The 20,407-nt window shown below is 42.8% G+C and overlaps 2 protein-coding genes, 1 non-coding gene and 1 pseudogene across 15 annotated transcripts in view; 2 read left to right on the forward strand and 2 right to left on the reverse strand.

Moving 5' to 3' along the window:
* The window catches only part of LOC100756474 (ankyrin repeat and KH domain-containing protein 1), a 115,046-nt gene extending 105,322 nt beyond the window's left edge, over positions 1-9,724 (reverse strand). For 7 of the 13 annotated variants that reach the window (XM_027400792.2, XM_027400786.2, XM_027400791.2 and 4 more), the window contains exon 1: positions 9,293-9,721. In XM_027400792.2, coding sequence (XP_027256593.1) covers positions 9,293-9,583 — 291 coding nt within the window. In that variant the 5' untranslated portion in view covers positions 9,584-9,721. Of the gene's footprint in view, positions 1-9,292 lie in introns of all 13 variants that reach the window. The other 6 variants (XR_003482295.2, XM_027400794.2, XM_027400790.2 and 3 more) reach the window with 3 other exon arrangements.
* Positions 9,725-10,024: 300 nt separating this feature from the next.
* Positions 10,025-20,407, forward strand: part of Hbegf (heparin binding EGF like growth factor) — a 50,390-nt gene continuing 40,007 nt past the window's right edge. The window contains exon 1 of the mRNA XM_027400802.2: positions 10,025-10,442. The gene's annotated coding sequence lies outside the window, so the exon portion shown is untranslated. The remainder of the gene's footprint in view (positions 10,443-20,407) is intronic.
* LOC113834036 lies at positions 14,347-14,508 on the reverse strand. The gene has a single exon (XR_003482296.1). It is a non-coding gene; the product is annotated as a U1 spliceosomal RNA (small nuclear RNA).
* LOC100756182 lies at positions 17,587-17,974 on the forward strand (annotated as a pseudogene).

Here is a 20,407-nt window from a genome sequence, read left to right on the forward strand (position 1 = left end):
TGTTTTTTTCAAAGAAGACAGATCCTTGGCCCAGCATAGGATATGAAAGTACTCTACCATTAAGATACAATCACCAATTCTTATTTTGTTTTAGCTTGAGACAGGGTGTTGTATATGTAACTCACTAAGTAGCTAAGAACAACCTTGAATTTCTGATTATTCTGCCTGTACCCTCAAATGCTGAGATTATAGGTGTACATCACCAAGTCTACTTTATGTGGAGCTCAAACTCAGGGATCCATCACACCAGGTTAGCATTCTACCAAATGAGCTATAACCTCAACTGCTTAGGAAAGGGGTAAAGAGATGGAGGCCAGGAAACAATCTCAGATGCCCTTCCTGCTCAGGCATCATACACCTTGTTTTTTGGGAAAAGGTCTCTCACTGAGCCAATTAAGTTAGGCTAGTCTAGGCTAAGCTGGCTAGCTAGCAGCCAGCAAGCTCCAGGGGATTTACCTATCTTGGTCTCCCCAGGGTGGAATTACAAACACACACTTGTGGCTTTCTACTTTTTACATGGATATTGGGGATCTAACTCAGATCACCATGCCTGCCTGGCAAGCCCTTTATCAACTTTATCAACTGAGCCACCCTTATCCTTGGATTCCTTAATGTATAGCCTGGGCACTCCATGATCCTCTTGCCTTAGCTTCCCTGTATTATAAGACACGGCAGGGACCTTTAGAATTCTTTCATTTTTATTTTCTTTCTTTTGAGATAGGGTTCATTGTAGCCCCTGCTGTCATCTAACTCCTAACTCAGTATGCACCGAGGACAGCCTTCAACTTCTGATCCTCCTGTCTCTACCTCCCAAGTACTGGACTTATAGTCTTGTACCACCAAGCTTGGTTTTATGATGTGCTGAGATAAAACCCAGATTTTCCTATTATACTACAAAAGCTCTCTATCAACTGAGCTACATACTTCCCAGCCTGGAAGTATGGAATTTTATTATGAAAGATGAGTTCATGAAACAGTTTCTTCTGTAAAAAATGAATAAACAGAAAGACTAGAGAGATGACTTAGTGGTTAAAAGCACATACTACTGTTGCAGAGGATCAGAGTTCTATTCCTAGCACTCACCTCAGAACCACCTCTAGCTCCAGCTCAAGCAGAATTTGAAGCCTCTGGCCTCCACTGATACAAGCACTCAAATGCATACTCCACACAAAGCTCCATACAGACACATAATTAAAGTTAAAAATAAGACTTGAAAAAGCCAAAGAAGAAGATTAAACAATGCCAAAAGATCAGTAATAGGGTCCCAAATCACACAGTTACATTATACATCTATACTGTATCTTCCAGCATGCAGGGGTACATCCAGATAGAGCACTCACATACATAAAATACATAAATAAATAAATCTTTAAAAACATAATTTCACTTCTGGTCATATATCCAAAGAATGGAACTGACAGTATCTAAATTTATCCACCTATGTTCACAGCAGCATTATTCACAACCATCAAAAGCTGGGCATGGTGGCACATCCCTATAATTCCATTCCCAAGGCTGAAGGAGGATAAGAGTTCAAAACCAGGCTGGGTGTGGTGACTTTAATCCCAGCACTTGGGAGGCAGGTGGATCTCTGAGTTTGAGGCCAGCATGGTTTGCATATGGAATTTCAGGACAGCTAGGGCTAAATAGAGAACCTGGTTGTTTTTTTTTGTTTTGTTTTGTTTTTTAAATGCTCAAAGCCAGCATGGACTACAAAGCAAGAACCTGTGCTTCCTCCAAGACTAGAGAACTGGGTGATTATGGGAGTAGCAAGAGTTCAAGGTCACCCTAAACTACATAGCAGGTTTGAGGTCAGCTTGGACTATATAAGACCCTACCTCAAAACACACAAGAGAAAAATAGAAAAGAACTGGGGGGAAAAGAGAAATGGGATAGGCATCTGTAATCCTAGCATTTAGGGCTTGAAGGTACAACGATCCTGAGTTCTAGGCCAACCTGGGCTATGTATGTGACACTGTTTTTCAAGAAAGGGGGAGGCAGGGACAACAAAGATGGCTATTCAGGTAAAGGTACTGCCACACAAACCTAACAACCTGCATTGGATTCAGATCTCCAGGTGGAAAGAGAGAACCAATCTCCAAACGTGGTTCTCTGACCTCCACATTCAGGCAGTGGACCATGCACTTCCTTCCTCACCCCCCTCCCTCCCTTCTTCCCTCTGCTCTCACACACACACAATTTTAAAAGGACCATTAAAAAATGAAAAAGGGAGTTCATTACTTGTCCTTTATTATATTTATGAACTACATGTTATTTGTTTAAAGATGCTTTTTTAAAAAATCAGCAAAAGCTGGGCATTGGTGGCACACGCCTTTAATCCCAGCACTTGGGAGACAGAGGCAGGCGGATCTCTGTGAGTTTGAGACCAGCCTGGTCTACAGAGCAAGTTCCGGGACAGCCTCCAAAGCCACAGAGAAACCCTGTCTCGAAAAACCAAAAAAAAAAAAAAAAAAAAAAAAAAAAAAAAAAAGAAAGAAAGAAAGAAAGAAATCAACAAAAACAAAATTCTCATGCATTTCACAATAAGGTCTACATTGCTCTAAATTCATAACTCATATAATTACAATGAATACATTAATTTATATGCTCTTACTTCTTTATAGAATGATATTGTGCAATACTGATACTCTTGAAGTATATAACAGTTGCAGTAATAGCACATAGCCTCTTCTTCATTTAAGAGTTCCAATGACAGGCTGGGGAGGTGGCTCAGCGGTTTAGAGCACTGACTGCTCTTTCAGAGGACCCAGGTTCAATTCCCAGCACCTACATGGCAGCTCACAACAACTGTCTGTAACTCTAGTTCCAGGGGATCTAAAACCCATATGCCAATGTACATAAAATAAAATTAATTAAAAAAAAAGAGTTCCAATGACTCCAAAATTTACACACTAGAATACAAAGCTGTATTTCCTATTTCATCACTGGTATTTATATAATAAAACCCTTTCTGCCTTGAACACACTAAAAGTCCTTATGACACTTTTTGTATATTTACTTTCATGAAAACTAGGTAAACTTTTTGAAAATACCAAAAATAAAAGTTTTTTTCACTGATAAACTTACTTTAGAAAGTTTAAAATATTTCTGACTAGTTTCACATTAAACTATTCAGTACCTTCCAGGAGGCATCATGTGAATGTCTGAAGAACTTGGGTCTATCTCAATTACATGGTTTCTACTGGCATCTAATGGATAAATACAGATGCTGCTAATGAATGGGAGAATTAATCTTGCCCAAAATGTCAGTATGCTACTGAAAAACTCTACTCTGTATTATATAACAAATAACTATAAAGGAAATTGCCAGTGGAGGTAAAACAAACTCTGTATGGTCTGTGCTTTTGACTTAACTACTGACCTACATATCCTGCCTATGCTTTTGAATCTAAAAGTAATTTTCAGAGAGAAAAAAAATCCCTACAAAGTTTTTACATAATTGTAAATATGGCACATGCTTTAAAAACTACCAATTTATTAAAAGAAAAAAATTATTGGCTACAGGGCTAGTTGAGGTGGGAAGAACTTTTATTTTCTATGTTTTTTGGTTTTCGAGACAGGGTTTCTCTGTAGCTTGGAGGCTATTCTAAACTCACTCTTGTAGACCAGGCTGGCCTCAACTCACAGAGATCCGCCTGCCTCTGCCTCCCTAGTGCTGGGATTAAGGGTTTGTGCAACAACCACCTGGCTATCTTTTCTATCTAGACTGTTGAGTTGTTCTTCATGAGACTGTTTGGGTTATAATAATTTTAACCTTTTTTCCCCTTTAATGGAGATTGAACCCAGAGATATATGTGTATTAGGCAAGAGTTCTACCCTACCATGAGCTACACCTTAAGCCCCATAACTTTGTAGTAATTTGCCCCACCATTGCACCTCACAGGGTTTCACTATGGAGCCCTGGCTGGCCTGAAACTCGACATATAGTATACAGACCAGGCTGACTTTGAACTCAGAAATCTGTCTGCCTGGGATTAAAGAGGGTGTGTGTGTGTGTGTGTGTGTGTGTGTGTGTGTGTGTGTGTGTCTGTCTGTCTGTCTGTCTGTCTGTCTGTCTGTCTGTCTGTGACACACTCAACATTTTTATAATTTTAAAAGATGTTGAGCCAGGCATTGGTGGCGCACGCCTTTAATCCCAGCATTTGGGAGGCAGAGGCAGAGGATCTCTGTGAGTTCAAGACCAGCCTGGTCTACAAGAGCTAGTTCCAGGACAGCCTCCAAAGCCACAGAGAAACCTTGTCTTGAAAAACCAAAAAAGATGTCGAATATTATCCAAATATAGCATATGCTTACTCTTATGATAGGTAACTTAAAAATCTAAAAAAGTCTTTCTTTAGGAATTTTTTTCTTTTAACCTATTAAAAGGGGAGAGGTATCACTCTAAAATTCACTTTCAAAAACTGGTTTGCCACTAGGACTAGTTGGTCCAAGCCTTTGCCAGCAGTAGGGAGGCAGAGGCAGATGGATCTCTGTGAGTTTGAGGCCAGTTTACATAGTGAGTACCAGGACAGCTAGAACTACATAGTAAGACCTGTCTCAAAAAAAAAAAAAAAAAAAAAAAAAACCCAAACAAACAAAAAAATGGTTTGTGAGCTGGAAAGATGGTTCAGTGACTTCCAGAGGACCTAATTCCCAGAATCCACATGGTGGCTCACAGCTGAGACCCAAATGGCCTCAAATGGCCTCATATGGCCTCTGGGCACTGCACAGAGATACATACAAGCAAAACACTCATGCACATAAAATAACTTTAAAAAATAAACTGGTTTGTAAGGAGAGATGGCTTAGTGGTTAAGAACATGGACTACTGTTAACAGAGGACTCGAATTAGATCCTAACACCCATATTGGACTTCTTACAACTGCCTTCCAATTCAAGGGATTCCAACAGAACCACACATATAGCATACAGACATACATATACATAAAATAAATCTTTAAAAAATAATTTAAACTCATTTACATGGGTTTTGTTTGAGACAGGTTCTCATGTAGCTCAGGCTGGCCCTGCTATGAAACTGAGGCTGGCCTCATTCTCCCAACTCATTGGATTATAGTGTTGTAGCTAGGGCTAAGAAATTTTTAATCTGATTTCTATTATCCAATGCAAGTTCTGACTCATCTAGTCAAGGACTTATATGGAGAAAGGACTCAATAACCCTGAAGAAATACAAAACAGATACTCGCTATATTTAAAATCATATGTAATAGTTGGATCTGGTAGCATCAGCTTATTAACACTGAGACTGAAGCAGACATATCAAAAATTTTAGGTCCAGTGTGGTGGCACAGGTACTTGTGAATCCCAGCACTTGGAAAGCAGAGGTAGGTAGATCTTCATGAGTTTCAGGACAGCCAGGGCTTCAGTGAGACTGTATCAATCAAACACACAAACACATACACATACACACACACACACACACACACACACACAAAATCTGGGGCTGGAGCGATGGCTCAGAGGTTAAGAGCACTGGCTGCAATTCCAAAGGACCCAGGTTCAATTCACAGCACCAACATGGCAGCTCACAACTGTTTGCAACTCCAGTTCCAGAGGATCTGATACCTTCACACAGATGCACAGGCAGGCAAACTGCCAGTCCATGTAAAATAAGAATATGTAAATTAAATTTTAAAACAACAACAAAAATAACAGAAAGTCTAATTCTTGCCTCAGCAAAAGAGAAAGTTGAAGGTTAGCCTGAGAAACTTGGTAAACACCTATCTCAAATCTTAGAAAGTAAAGAGGTGCTAGGGATACTGCTAGCATATGCAAGGTCCTGGGTTTAATCCCCAGCACCACTAAACAAATAAATAACCAAACGATGGCTTCCCTAAGATAATATAACTTTGGTTTAAAAAAAAAAATTGCATGGAGGTTGGTAAGATGGTTCAGCAGTTATGAACCACCGAGTTCAAACCCCAGAACTCAGAGAACTGACTTCCACAAGCTGTCCTACGACATCCATAAGAATGCTATTGTACACACATGCATTTGTGCATGCACACACAACAATAGTAATAAAAATAATAATAAATGAGATTAAGAGAAAAAATGAAAAATTTACTTATAATAGTAGTCCTAGATCCCCACCTCAAACTACAGGATCTTTTAACCTAACCAGCAAAAGACAGTACTTGGTCTTTTATTTCTCATTTCTTACCTTCTGCCCCAAATGGGGAAGAAGACAATCTCCACTTCCAACTATGTAACAACTAATTCATTTGTCTCTAAAATAATTTAGGAAATATGAAAATTAGGATTTTATTATTATTCATCAAATACTTCATAGGTTAGTATTTTTTCTAAGAATATTATATTATCCCTTCCAAAGCAACAGGATAAAACAGCTCATGAAAGAGAAACAGAAAAGGTAAATAACTCACTTAAACAAAATAGTTCATTTCATTTACAAAAACAGACTATATGCCCTAAACACTTACTGCTGCTATGAAATATTTTAGGAATTTCTTCTCTGAAAAAAGGAAAAACCATAAAAATAGTTTCCCTTCTCCATAGGTTAAGAATCTGCATGTACATCAAACCCCACCCTATATCCGAAAAATACTCTGTAAGCTCAGAGATCTACATTCCAAAACTAAAGGGCTTTTCTCCCCTGTTATTGTTTTTTAAAGGGAAGAAAAAGAAAAGAAGGAAGGCCAGTCAGCCAACCAGACATAATGGTGACACAGACAGAAGACTGCTTAGCATACACAAGTCCAGCCTGGGCTACAATGTACAAACCTGTCCAAAAAAGAAAAAAAATCTGAACATATACTCATACCCAAATTCATTTTTTGGCACAGAATATATAGGTAAACATGAGAATAAGAATAGGTATTCTGGCCAGGCATGGTGGCATAAGCCTTTAATGCTAGCACTTGGGAGGCAGAGGCAAGTGGATCTCTGTGAGTTGGAGCCCAGCTTGGTCTACAAAGAAAGTTCCAGGATAGCCAGGTCTGTTACAAAGAGAAACCCTGTCTTCAAAAAACAAACAACAACAACAACAAAAAAAAAAAACCAACAACAGAATAGGTGTTCTGAGGCTGGAGAGATGGCTCAGTGGTTAAGAGCACTGACTGCTCTTCCAAAGGACTTCCAAAGTTCAATTCCCAGCAGCCACATGGTGGCTCACAAAGAGCTGTAACTCTAGTTTCAGGGGACGTAACACCCTCTTTTGGACTCTGTGGGCACCAAGCACTCAACTGGTGCACACATAGGCAAAACACCATTACATATTAAAAAAAAAAAATTGTATAAGCATGAAGCTGGGCATGGTGGCACATACACTCAACTCAGGCACTTGGAAAGCAGAAGCAAGCTGATCTCTGTGAAGTCAAGCCAACTTGTCTACAAAGTCAGTTCCAGGCCAGCCAGAACTGGCCTTATTAAAACCTTGTCTTAAAAAATGAAAAGGTATAAATTATACCCATAGCTTTAACACAACATTGTATGGAGAGAGAGAGAGAGAGAGAGAGAGAGAGAGAGAGAGAGAGAGAGTGTGTGTGTGTGTGTGTGTGTGTGTGTAAAGAAAACACTGAGACAGGAATTTGACTTGGAAGTTCACACTAGCACTTTTATCTGTGAAGACATTTAAACACTATTCATAAAAGCAAATCAGTAACCTCTAATCTCATCCATGCCAATTATGTCAAAAGTGCCCCCTCCCAATCAAGGAGACTATCTTCCCATAACATTTAGAATAAAGCCAACCTTTTCTCAGGGTCTTCCTTTTAAGTCACAAGGAAAAATGAAACAAAACTTTAGAATCTATAGTTAACTACCACTTTATTTCTCAGTTAAACATACATGTGTTCTGAGCTCAGCTCTCATCAAGTTTCACTGAAAGGATAAAACCTCCCACAAACCCAGAATCGAGGGACCTACAGAATCTCCCAACCACTGACTACCCAAGAAAAATTCTTCTCTCATCTTATTTTCTTACAGTGAAATTCAAAAATATGGATGGATAACATACATAGCTTTTTTTCCCCAAAGTAAAATGTTGCGTTCAAATAAACTCTTGCTCAGACCTAGGAATAACAGTGTGTAACTGTACTATGCAATCATTTCTCCTTATTCCTCTCAAATGCACAAGCCAAGATCATTGTGGCACACAGAAATTCCTGTACTTTAACACCAGGACCAGAGGTTAAAGTCACAAAGGATGAACCAGGCATGTTAGGACCAACATAGAAGAAATACTTAGCTAGGCATGGTGGTGCACACCTGTAATCCTGCACTAAGGAGATACAGGTAGAAGGATCATCACATAAAGTTCAGCCAGCCTGGTCTACACAGCAACTCACAGACTAAATTAAAACATTCAATAAATCATAGCCAAAAAAATTTTTTAAAAAAAAGCAATTCTGAGCACTTTAAAACATCACAGTACTCTATCCTGACCACTGTCAAAGAAAATAGCAACTTATAAATGTATATGTATGCGATTAAGTGTGCAAATATCTACAACTATATGTAGCCTTTTCCCAAGAGACCAAAGACAGTATCTACCATCCTAAGTTGCTCACACGTGAAATGTGCACGCGGGGATATACACCTGCGCTAAAAGAAATGAAAGAGCTCAACTCATTTTCTTCACAAGAAAACAAAAGGTGTCTGTAGGATGCCTCACCTTCTCACAGGCTAAAACCTTAGCGTTCGACTATCCAGCAATTCCAAACGAAGCTCAAAGATGCCTTGGAACTTCCTTTTCCTGTCTAACTTCACAAAACGTCCAAGGGCCAGTCACGTGATTTTTCAGCGTGAAAGCTGAGAACTTAATACTCACCTTGCCTCAAACTAAAGAGAAAATAAGAAGCGCTCTACTTAAACGCATAGGCAAGGCAACACGTAAGGCAGAGGAACAGCAGGAAGGCTTTCTGAGCTAGCTGTGTCGGCCAGTCTGTTTCTCCGGCTCCCTCAGTACCAAGGGCAGGGACTCTGGCTTGAAAGACCCCGCCCTCCCCCATCTCCAACACGGGGTGGGCGGGAGGTAGCCTGAGGAGTTCGGGTTCCCGCGCGAAGCTCGCAGACCAAAGAACTCCCTATTGTGGGTCTACAGGCGATGACGGGAACCCGTCCCGCTTCAGACGCGCGCCGAAGAGCAAGCAGAGCGCTCGCTAGGCCCGCGCCGCTGACACCGTCGCCTTGCAGGCGACTGCTGTCAGAGAACACTGCACCAGGGAAGCGGGAGAGTGGACCAGCCGGGTGCTGACCCAAAGAATCCACGTCTCACGCAATGTTAGAGACCAGGGTCCTGGAGCTATACCTCGGACACCTCGTCCTCGTCGCTTCCAGAGGCACCACCTCCGCCGCCCGTCCTCAGCACAGCAGCCGCCAACTTGAAATCCAGCGCTGCGTCCCCTCCGCCCGCGCTGCCGCCGCCGCCACCGACTCCCGGCGTGGGCCCAGCCTCCCCAAAGAGCCTCACGGTGCGGATTCCCAGCCCGACCCCTCCCGGCGGAGGCGGCTCCGAGGCCCCAGCTGGGGCGGATCGCGGAGCTACCGAGTCCAAATCCTCCTCAAAGGAGGTGCCGCCACCCCCGCTGTCCGTCAGCATGGTTCGCACGCGGAGCCGGAGACGCCGCCGAATCACTCGCGGCCACCGCCGCGGCTGATCCCAGGAAGGTGAGGAGCACAGGAGGAAGAAGCGTCTCCTTCCCCCCCGTCCCAGCAGCGCCACTAACTTCTCACTGCCTAACCTGCTGCCTCCCGCCCCTTAGACTCATCACTGGTCGCGACTCCCAGGCGCCTGCAAACCATTGGCCGAGGAGATCTGTCGCTCACGCTCTCCGTCACGCGCTGCTAGCTGGCTCGCAGCCCCCAAGCTGCGTTGACCCGCGCAGGCCTAGGCGGTTGTGAACACCCGCCTCCTACTCCTCCCGAGCTGACTTCCGGTCCTCTTCTCTGGCTATTGGTCAGCCTCCGTGACTATCGTATCGCGACCTTAGAGTGGATTAGTTGGCCTTGTGGTCACTCATAACGAACCCTAACAATGGGCAACTCAATTGGCGCCAGAGATTGTCGGTCATTTTGTCACGGGACGTCGCGTGGTACAATTGGCCTGTGAGGACATGGTTCATCCCGCCCCCATCTGAGGTGACGGGAAAGGGCTGGGGAATTTCCATTTCTCATTAAAAGGAGGGCTGAAGTGAAAACCCGCAAGAATTAACAAAATATGAAGTAAACCTAAACCTTCGCTTGGAGAGTCTTGTGCGTCCAAAACGCAAGAGGTGCCGAGGAAACAAAGTAGCTCCCACCTGTCGCTCTCCCACGGGCGCCGCGGCTATGGCCGGAAGTAGCTGCGCGGAGATTGGCGGAAAGAAGCAGTCAGTCTCAACGAAGCCCCATCTTCCTGCCATTTCCTGGTTGGAGGACCGCGACGTCAGTCACCACAGCAGGCTCCACCTCTAGGACAGGTGAGGCTACTTAACCCGTTTGCCTCCGGCTGTTTGGGAGGGAGTCGGGTACTGGGAGCGGCCGCGCGGTTCTCGGCGGGCAGGGCAGATTTGGTTTGGCGCCTCCCGCCTGGCCAAGCTGAACCCAGCGCGGGGAGGTTAAGCAACCCGGGAGCCGCTGCGGATGGCCGCCCCGAGGCTTCTGGGCCCGCCCGCCCGCGCGCCAGGTGGTGGACTGGCGGGCCGGCTCGACAGCCTTCGGGCGGGATGTCCCGGCGGGGCTGCAGGCTGGACAGCTCCATCCCGCGGTCGCGGGAACTGTCCGGCGGAGGAAGATGGGACGGTGCGTGGAATGCGACCGCCAGCCTGGACGCGGATAAGAAGGCGTGCTAGAGGGCTGTTTCTGGTCCGGTGCCGACACTTATTTGTTGGATGACCTCGGCGCGTTTGTTGTTACTCTGTAAAATGGGAACGTGCGCACCCTCCCCAGGAGGTGGTTATAAATTAAAGTTGATGGCACGCAGAGCTTAGCAGAGCGACCAACTTACAGGGAAGATTCGTTTTTCTCAGTTAATCCTCCCTCTTTCTTCAGGAGTTCGCTGCCCGTACTGGTTTCTGCCAGCCTAACCAATTCTTGACAAAGTTATTGACCAAGGAAGTCACCTGCCTCTAATGATTCCCCTTCCTCTCCCTCTCCTCTCTTTTATCAATAAAAATGGTTCAAAGTGTTACAGTTCCTCACTAAGTCATGATTAAAAATCACAAAGGAGTTTGGTCAAGTTTGTATGACAAATGTTTTTTTTGCCCAGCTGATTTACAGAATTGTATCTGTCTCGGTTGTGCAATATCCAGTATTTCACCTCCGTTAAATTGGGTTTTGAAATTTCTATAAAGAATATAAACAGGCTGGAAAGATGGTTGTGCTATTAAAAGCCACGCTCACCAAAACTTTAAAAATATAGTAATTTTTTTTTCTGGGCATGATCAGGCTTGCTTGTTCTGCCAAACATTAGTTCTGCCAAACATTTTTAAAATTTCTTAGACTTGATAATTGCTTATTTTGCATTTCATATGCCAAGAAGGAAAGTATTTCCTATGATAACAACATACTAAGCAAATGTTGTTTCTAGATAGTAAGTTGTAGAAAATGTGAGAGATCTTATTTTATATAACTTTATATATAAAAACAACATATACAGGTTTTGTTGTTGTTGGGTTCTTTGTTTTGTTTTTTTAGTTTGGTTAGGTTTGGTTTTTTAAGACAAGGTTTCTCTGTGTAGTCTTGGCTGTCCTGGAACTTGCTTTGTAGACCAGGCTACCCTGAAACTCAGAGACCCACCTGCCTCTGCCTTCCACCTGCCTCTGCCTTCCAAGCGCTGGAATTAAAGGTGTGCCCTAGATAACATAATAACATATACAGTTTTAATTAGCCTGCATCCTCCAATGTTCAAGGCATGTGTGACTAGCTCACAATCCAAACTAAGCAACTAAGCAGGGAAAAAAAAAAAAAAAAAAAAAAAAAAAAACCTTAGCATGCCCAACCCACTCCAAAGCTTGATTATCCAGAATTGGTTTGGATACATCCGTAGGCAAAAGCAGGTATTGACTGGTGCAACATTATGAAGGACCTTCTTGTCATTGTTACCACCCGTACAAAAATAATTTCTGATGCAACTTGATGAATAAATATATTAAAGTATTTAAACAAATTAACAAATCTGAAAGAGAGGAAACTGAAAGCTATTTTCATTTCCTCCATCCATTTAAGAACTACATTCTTCTTGATTCAATACCTAGCAACTAACCCTGGGAGCATGGTCAATATGATTGAGCAATAATCGTTGTTTCTGAAACACTTGACAGTAGTTTATCATTATGAAACTATAAGTTTCCTAGATTTTGGTGACTGCTGTGTGGTTCAGAATGATTGACTATTCCATGTCACTACAGCTCTGCTTTAAAAAAAATAAAAATAAAAAGTTTTGCCTGCATATATGTCTGTGTGAGGGTGTCAGATCTTGGAGTGACAGACAGTTGTGAGCTGCCATGTGGGTGCCGGGAATTGAACCAGGGTGCTCTGGAAGAGCAGTCAGTGCTCCTAACCAAGGAGCTATGTCTCCAGCCCTGTGCTTTTTTTTTTTTTTTTAATTTCTTATGTGTATAAGTGTTTGCCTACAAGTTTCTGTGTAACACATGTGTGCCTGGGGCTCAAAGAGGCCAGAAGAGGATGTCAGATCCCTTGGAACTGGAATACAGATGGTTGTGAGCTGCCATGTAGGTGCTAGGAATCAGAATCTTGCACCCAGTGGGTGCAAGAACAGCCAGTGCTCTTAATCACCAAGCTATCTCTCCAGGCCTCTTTTATTTTTCTTTAATTTTAAAATCTGTGTGTGTGAGAGAGAGAGAGCATGAGCATGAGCATGTGTGTGCGCGTGCATATGTTCCACAGTGCTAGTGTGAAGTCAGAGAACAACTTGGTGGAATGGGTTTTCTCATTTCCCCTTTACATAGTTGCCAGGGGTCTAACTGGGGTTTCTAGACTTGTTATTTACTCAGTGAGCCATCTCACCTGCTCCTGATTTTTGTTTTATGAAACAGGGTATCACATAGTGCAGAGTGGCTTCAAACTTTCAACATAGAGGAGTCTGGTCTTGAACTTCTGACCTTCTCCCTTCCACCTCTTGTGTCTGGCTGGATTTTTATTTGTTTTTATTTGTTTGTTTTAATTATGTAGCTCTGACTGGTCTGGGACTCACCATGTATAATCAGGCTGGCCTCAAACTCACAGATATCGCCCTGTTTCTGCCTTCAAACTAGTTGGAATAAAGGCTAGTGCCACTTGGCACATTTGATGTTATTGACTGGAACTCTGTAGCCTGGACTAGCCATACATGTGTGTATGCATGTGTGCTTGTTGAGTTGGGTATAGTGGTTCACACCTGTAATTCTACCACTCAGGAAGCTGAGACAGGAGAATTGAGAATTCAAAGCCAAACTGAGCTATATGGCATGACCCTGTCTTAGTCAGTCAATATTGTTAGAAATGATCATTAGATAAAACTTGTCCCACAGAAAACTAACAGGAGTACTTACTGCACTGTGTTTGTTGTATTTTGTATTTTTAGGCTTTGAGGACCTCACACAGGGCTTCATGTACATTAGGTGAGGCCTCTACTCCTGAGCTACATCCCCAGTAATATACAGTGTATTTATAATGTTTCCAAGTGTGTACTTTTTTTTTTTTTAGACAGGCAAAGAAAGTGGAGGCAATCTCTACAGCTTCAGAGTTTTTTGTTTGTGTTTTGGAGGTGTGAGAGTAGTGGAGCAGAGTCTCACTATGTAGTCCTCCTGAGTGCTGGGATGGCATGTGCTACCATACCCAAAAGTTGAATTCTTAAAACATAATAGAAGTTTTTGGTTTGGTTTTGTTTGGTTTGGTTTTGGCTTTTCGAGATAGGGTTTCTCTGTGTAGCCTTTGCTGTCCTGGAACTTTGTAGACTAGGCTAGTCTCAAATTCAGAGATCTGCCTGCCTCTGCCTCCTGAGTACTTGGATTAAAGACATGTGCTGTCACTGCCATCTAATAGAAGAATTCTTAAAACTTAATAGAGGCTCATTCCTCATAATATGATGGATCTTTAAGAATTATTTTTAATTATGTGTATGTGTGCCTGAATATAGGTATGTGCATTTCAGTATAGGTGACCTCAGAGGCCAGAGAAGTTGGATCCTCTGTAGCTGGAGTTACAGGCACTGTGAACCACTCACTTGGTGCTGGGAACTAAACTCTGTTTCTCTTCAAAAATAGTAGGTGCTCTTATCCCCAGAGCCATCTATCTCTTCAGGCCTGTTGGGTTGTTGTTGTTGTTGTTGGGTTGTTGGGTTGTTGGGTTGTTGTTGGTAGTGGTGGTGGTGGTAAGAAAAAAAGCAAGAAAGCTTGAGAAAATTCTCCCCCAACTCAAATTATGCATTTGAGTTTCTGATGTTTGAAGAAATTGTGGAGATCAGTATGTCAGAAACCAATGGATAAGCCTTTTCCTGGGAAAGCCGTTCTCTTGATCATAGTATCTCCCCTATCAGCTATGTATATGAGTTTGACAAACAAAATCATAAATGCAGGGACTCTGACTGCTTGTATTTTTTAAGATTTATTTTTATTATTTTTAGTTATGTGCATATGTGGTGGGGGTGGTATGTGCACCTAAGTAGAAGTACTTACAGAGATATCTGATCTCCCTGGAGCTACAGGAGTTGGGAGCCTCCTGATATGAGTGCTTAGAACTAAATTCAGGTCCTCTGGAAGAATAGCAACTGCTCCTAACCACTGAGCCACCTTTCCAGCCCATGCATGGAGTTCTTTCCCATGGAACCTGAATTTTCTCAGAACAGTGAATTTCTACATAACAGTTTATCATAGTTCATCCCATCTATACAAAGAAAGCAAAAGTAAACCAATAAATTTGTTTCACTTTGATGATGTCATTAAATCTTTATAATTCTCTTCTGAAGGTGAACTGGGGAGATAGCTTAGTAGATAAAGTACTTGCTTGCAGAAACATGAGGACCTCAATTCAGATCATAAAAACCAGGTATTGGAGCTGGAGAAATGCTTTAGTGGTTAAGAGTTGTTGTTGCTGGGGGGATGGTTCAGCAGTTAAGAGCACTTGTTGCTCTTGCAGAGGACCTGGGACCATATGGTGGTTTACAACCATCCATTAGCAGGGCATGGAGGCACATGCCTTTAGTCCCAGGAAAACAGAGTCAGGTGGATCTCCTGAGTTCAATGCCAGCCTGGTCTATAGAGCATGTTCCAAAACAGCCAGGGCTATACAGAGAAACCCTGTCTCAAAACAAAACAACAACAACAACAAAAAGCAAACAAAGAAAAATCATCATCCATAAGTCATAACTCCAGTTCCAGGGGATCTGACCCCCTTTTCTGACCTTGAACAGCAGGCACAACATGCCATGCATGTAAATATATACATATAGGCAAAGCATTCATGCACATCAAGTAAGTGAATACAGATTTTTTTAAGCCAAGCATGGTGGTGCATATCTTTAATCCCAGTACTTGGGAGGCAGAGGCAGAGAGAGCTCTATGAGTTTGAGGCCAGCCTGGTCTACACAGTGAGTTTCAGGACAGACAAGGGCTATATAGTGAAACCCTGTCTCAATATTGAGGAAAACAAGAGAGTAAGAATGCTTCTGATGATCTTACAGAGGACCTGATTTTGGTTCTTGGCACCCACATCATGTAGCTCACTGCCATCTGTAATTCTAGCTTCAGGGGATCCAACACCTTTCTCTCTAGCCCCCTTGGACACCTGCATACAAACTGATATACATATAAGCAAAAGTAAAATTTAGAAGGAGGGTTTGGTGGTTTGAATAGGAATGACCCACTTAGATTCATGTGTTTGAATGCTTGACCCATAGGAAGTGGCATTATTAAGAGGTGTGGCCTTGTTGCTGGAACTGTGTCACTGTGGAGGTGAGCTTTGAGGTATCATACGCTCAAGCTATGCCCAGTGTGACACACAGTCTCCTCCTGCCGCCTGAGGATCAAGATGTAGCACTCTCCATCTTCTTCTCCAGCACCATGTTTACCTTCATGCCACCTGCCATGACAATAATGGACTAAACCTCTTAACTGTAAGCTAGCCCCAATTAAACGTTTTCCTTTATAAGAGTTGCCATGGTCATGTTGTCTCTTAATAGCAATAAAAACCAAACTATGGCGGGAGATGGAGAGATGGCTCAGTGGTTAGGAGTATGTATTTCTCTTACAGAGGACTAGCACCATGTTGAGCACCTCACAGCTTCTTTTAACTCAAACTTCAAGGGGTCTGATACCCACTTCTGGCCCTTGCATGCACTGAATTCAGATGCACATACTCATATGCAGACACACATACACATAATTTAAAATAATTTTTTTTAAAGCCAACTATATATGTGTCTGTAACCCCAGTGCTGGGGTGGAGGTAGGAGGGTATGGATCAGTATAAAACTGACAGATCCTGGGGGCTTGCTTGCCAGTCAATTTAGTTAAAATGTAAACTCCACATATATAAATCAGATACACACATATATCACATGCAAAAATGTGGGTGGTGCCTGAAGAATGACAAACCCAAGGTTGACCTCTAGCCTCTACACACATGTACTCACACAACATGCACACGCGCATGCATTTACACACTTGTACTTGCAAAACCTAATGAAAGACCAGCAAGATGACTCAGCAGGTAAAGACACTTACTGCCAAGACCTGGGTGATCCAGGAGCCCACATGGTAGAATGAGAGAATTGGCTCTCACTAGCTGCCTCACTCACCATCTATGCTTGTGTCCACACACATACACAGATGTGCAGGCACACAGATTTTATTTTTATTTATTTACTGTGTGTATGTATGTAGGTGCCTTCAGAGCTAGAATATGTTATCTCCACTGTGTAGCTGGAATTACAGGGGGTTGTGAGTTGCCTGTCATAGGTGGTGCTAGGAAACAAACTCAGGTCCTCTGGAAGAATAGCAAGTGCTCTTAACCACTGAGACATCTCTCCAGCTCCCATTACCATTTTATTTATTTATGTTTTTGTTCGGTTTTTCGAGACAGGGTTTCTCTGTATTGCTTTGAAACCTGTCCTGGAACTCACTCTGTAGACCAGGCTGGCCTCAAACTCACAGAGATCTTCCTGCCTTTGCCTCCCAAGTGCTGGGATTAAAGGTGTGAGCCACCAGTGCCCAGTCCATCACCATTTTTTAAATTAATGAAGCCCAGCATGGTAGTGCTCAGCACTTAGGAGGTAAATAGAGGTTGATCAAGAGGTAAGGCAAACCTGGCAAGCAAGTCCAAGCCAGCAAGACCTAACCTGAAAAGAACAAATCAGTTAAGGAAGCAGACTATGGTGGAACACACTTGTAATCTCCAAACTGGAGAGGTCCAGGCAGGTTCTGGATCTTGTGGTCAGCCTGGGTTACATGGTGAGTTCCAAACCATTCCAGGCTCCCAGGTGAGCCCTTGCACTATGTTTCCAATCCTAGCGCCACATGTTTAAGGCAAGCCTGGTCAAGTTCAGATGAGTGAGATCTTGGAAGGAAGGAAGGAAGGAAGGAAGGAAGGAAGGAAGGAAGGAAGGAAGGAAGGAAGGAAGGAAGGAAGGAAAGAAAGAAAGAATCTTTCAGGTCTTGGCTCCAAGATGACCAAAAAAAGACGAAACAACGGGGGAGCCAAAAAGGGCCACAGCCATGTGCAGCCAATTCGCTGCATGAACTGTGCCCGGTGCATGCCCAAGGACAAGGCCATTAAAAAGTTCATCATTCGGAACATTGTAGAGGCCGCTGCTGTCAGGGACATATCTGAAGCAAGTGTCTTCGACGCTTACGTTCTCCCCACGCTCTATGTCAAGCTGCATTACTGTGTGAGCTGTGCTATTCATAGCAAAGTAGTTAGGAATTGATCTCGGAAAGCCCAGAAGGACTTAACAACCCCACCATGATTTAGACCTGCTGGTGCTGCACCACAACCGCCACCAAAGACCATGTAAAGAGATGGCTTCATGAAGACAAACACGTTGAAAAAATAAAATGGGACTTTATATAGCAAAAAAGAAATAAAGGAAGAAGAAAAAAAGGAAGGAAGGAAGGAAGGAAGGAAGGAAGGAAGGAAGGAAGAAAGAAGGAAAGGGGTGTGGCTGTACACACCATTCTAATGCCATGGCTACAAAGTGAGTTTGAGGCCAGCCTAGGCTACGAAAGACCTAATCTCAAAATAAAACAAAATTTACGTATGCCAGACATATGATTACATTCTGCTTAAAGTAAGTGTGTGTGTATATACATCTGTGGAGGCCACAATATGTGTCAGATTCCCTGGAGCTGGAGTTACAGGTGATTGTGAGCCACATGATGCGTGTGCTAGGAACTGAACTTGGATTCTTTTCTAGAGCCGCAAGTGCTCTTAACCACTGAGCCATCTCACCAGCCCCAGCCCCTTGTTGGTTTTGTCTTTTTTTTTTTTTTTTTTTTTTAAATGTGTGTGAGTGAGCGGGTATGTGCATTGCCACGGGAAGTATGTGGAGGTCAGAACCAAGAACAACTTGAGGGAGTAGATTCTCTCCTTTCCCATGTGCATTCTAGCTAGAGATTGAACTCAGGTCATCAGGCTTGGTAGCAAGCCCCTTTATCCACTGAGCCATCTTGCTGACCCATCAGTGACTTTTATGTAATTATGTTTTCAACTTATCTGTAAGTAATACATTACCCTGTGTAATCAGAAGATTCAGTAAGGTAGTAAGAAAAAGATCACTATAGAAGGGTGGGAATATAGCTCAGTTGGTAGAGTACCAGCTTAGCAAGCACAAGGTCCTGAGTTTGATCACTAGCATCTCATCAAACCATGCGGTGGTGATGCACACCTTTAATCCCAGCACTCAGGAGGCAGAGACAGGTGAATCTCTGTGAGTTGGAGGCCAGCCTGGTCTACAGAGTGAGTTCCAGGACAGCCTCCAAAAGGTACAGAGAAACCCTGTCTTGAAAAACAGTAAGTAAAAAAATAAATAAAACAGGTATGGTTGCATTGGTTGTAATCCTATCACTTGGAGGAGAAGACAGGAATTAGAAGTTCAAGGTCATCCTTGACTACATAGCATGTTCAAGGCCAGCCTGGACTACATGACTGCATGAAGCTGTCTTTAAAAAAATCACTATATGTATAAAATGAAGAGCTAGTCAAATGGGATACTTGGCAGTGTGCATGGGTATTTGTTTGTACTTCTTTTACTTGTTTTTTGTTGTTGTTGTGTTGTTTTGTTTTTTGAGACATGATCTCACTCTAGCCTTAAACTCAAGGGAATTCTCTTCCTTGGCTTCCCAAGTGCATCTTGGCATCTTAGGCATGCACCACCATGCCTGGGCTAGGAACAACCATTTTTTTCAGATAAAGGCGTAGATGACTGGTTCATCCTTTGGAGGAACTTAGCCTATTCGAAGTCCAGAACTCCTGAGAAGCTGCTTAACATAAACACAGGTCAGTGTCTCTACAGTAACTAGAAACATGTTTCAAAAAGCCACCAAATTGCAGAATGTAGACTAGGTGCCTTCTCCCTGTGAGTCCTTGGAGACTATACTTTGGGTAGTACCTTCCCAGGAAGATGAATCTTTCCAGTGAAAGATGAAAACTTGTAACAGTTCTATGACATTTCCCCCCATGGGGGTACATAGTAAAGGAAAAGCCAAACATAGAACTGAGAATTGCATATCAGCAACCGTACAGGAATGCAGCTCAGTGTACGCTTGTATATGCTTATTGGAAAAAAAGTTCTAAGCGCCTACAATCAATAATAGATCCCTTGGAAAAGTCCAGACTTCTGCTTTTGCCTAAAGTATCCACTTTGTACCTTTCATATGTATCTTACACACTACACACTATAATTTAGGCAGTCACACCTGCTTTCTTTAGAAGCTCTCCTTAGTTAGTGCCATGTCCTGCTAGTCTTTAAAGTTCCCAGGTCAGTGGAAGCTTGGGTTCTCACATAAACACTTTGTTGATGAGGGAGCCCATTAGATAGCAACCCCAACACAAGAGCTCACTCATTTCACAGGCTGCTCCTGCCTGGCATCAAGTCAGGTAACACTTTTGAGTCAGAAAGACTCCTGGGAATCCTCTAGGTTTCCTAATCCTATCACTTTTTCTTTAAATTTATTTTTGAGACAGGGTCTTACTGTATGGCCCCAGCTATAGACTGGCCTCACTTGAACTCAATATTTGAAAAGGTTTGGGGTTATTTTCATTTTCTTTTTAGAGACAAGGCCTGTTATATATCTTTGCCTGGCCTAGAACTCACTATGTAGACCAAGCTGGCCTTAAACTCACAGAAATCTACCTGCCTCTGCCCCCCCATCCCCCCAAATGCTGGCATCAAGGGAATAGGCCACCATACCTGGCTGTTGTTTTTGAGACAGGGTCTCATATACCCTGG

The sequence above is a fragment of the Cricetulus griseus genome, chromosome 2 (assembly GCF_003668045.3).
Source record: "Cricetulus griseus strain 17A/GY chromosome 2, alternate assembly CriGri-PICRH-1.0, whole genome shotgun sequence".
NCBI classification, from domain to species: domain Eukaryota; kingdom Metazoa; phylum Chordata; class Mammalia; order Rodentia; family Cricetidae; genus Cricetulus; species Cricetulus griseus.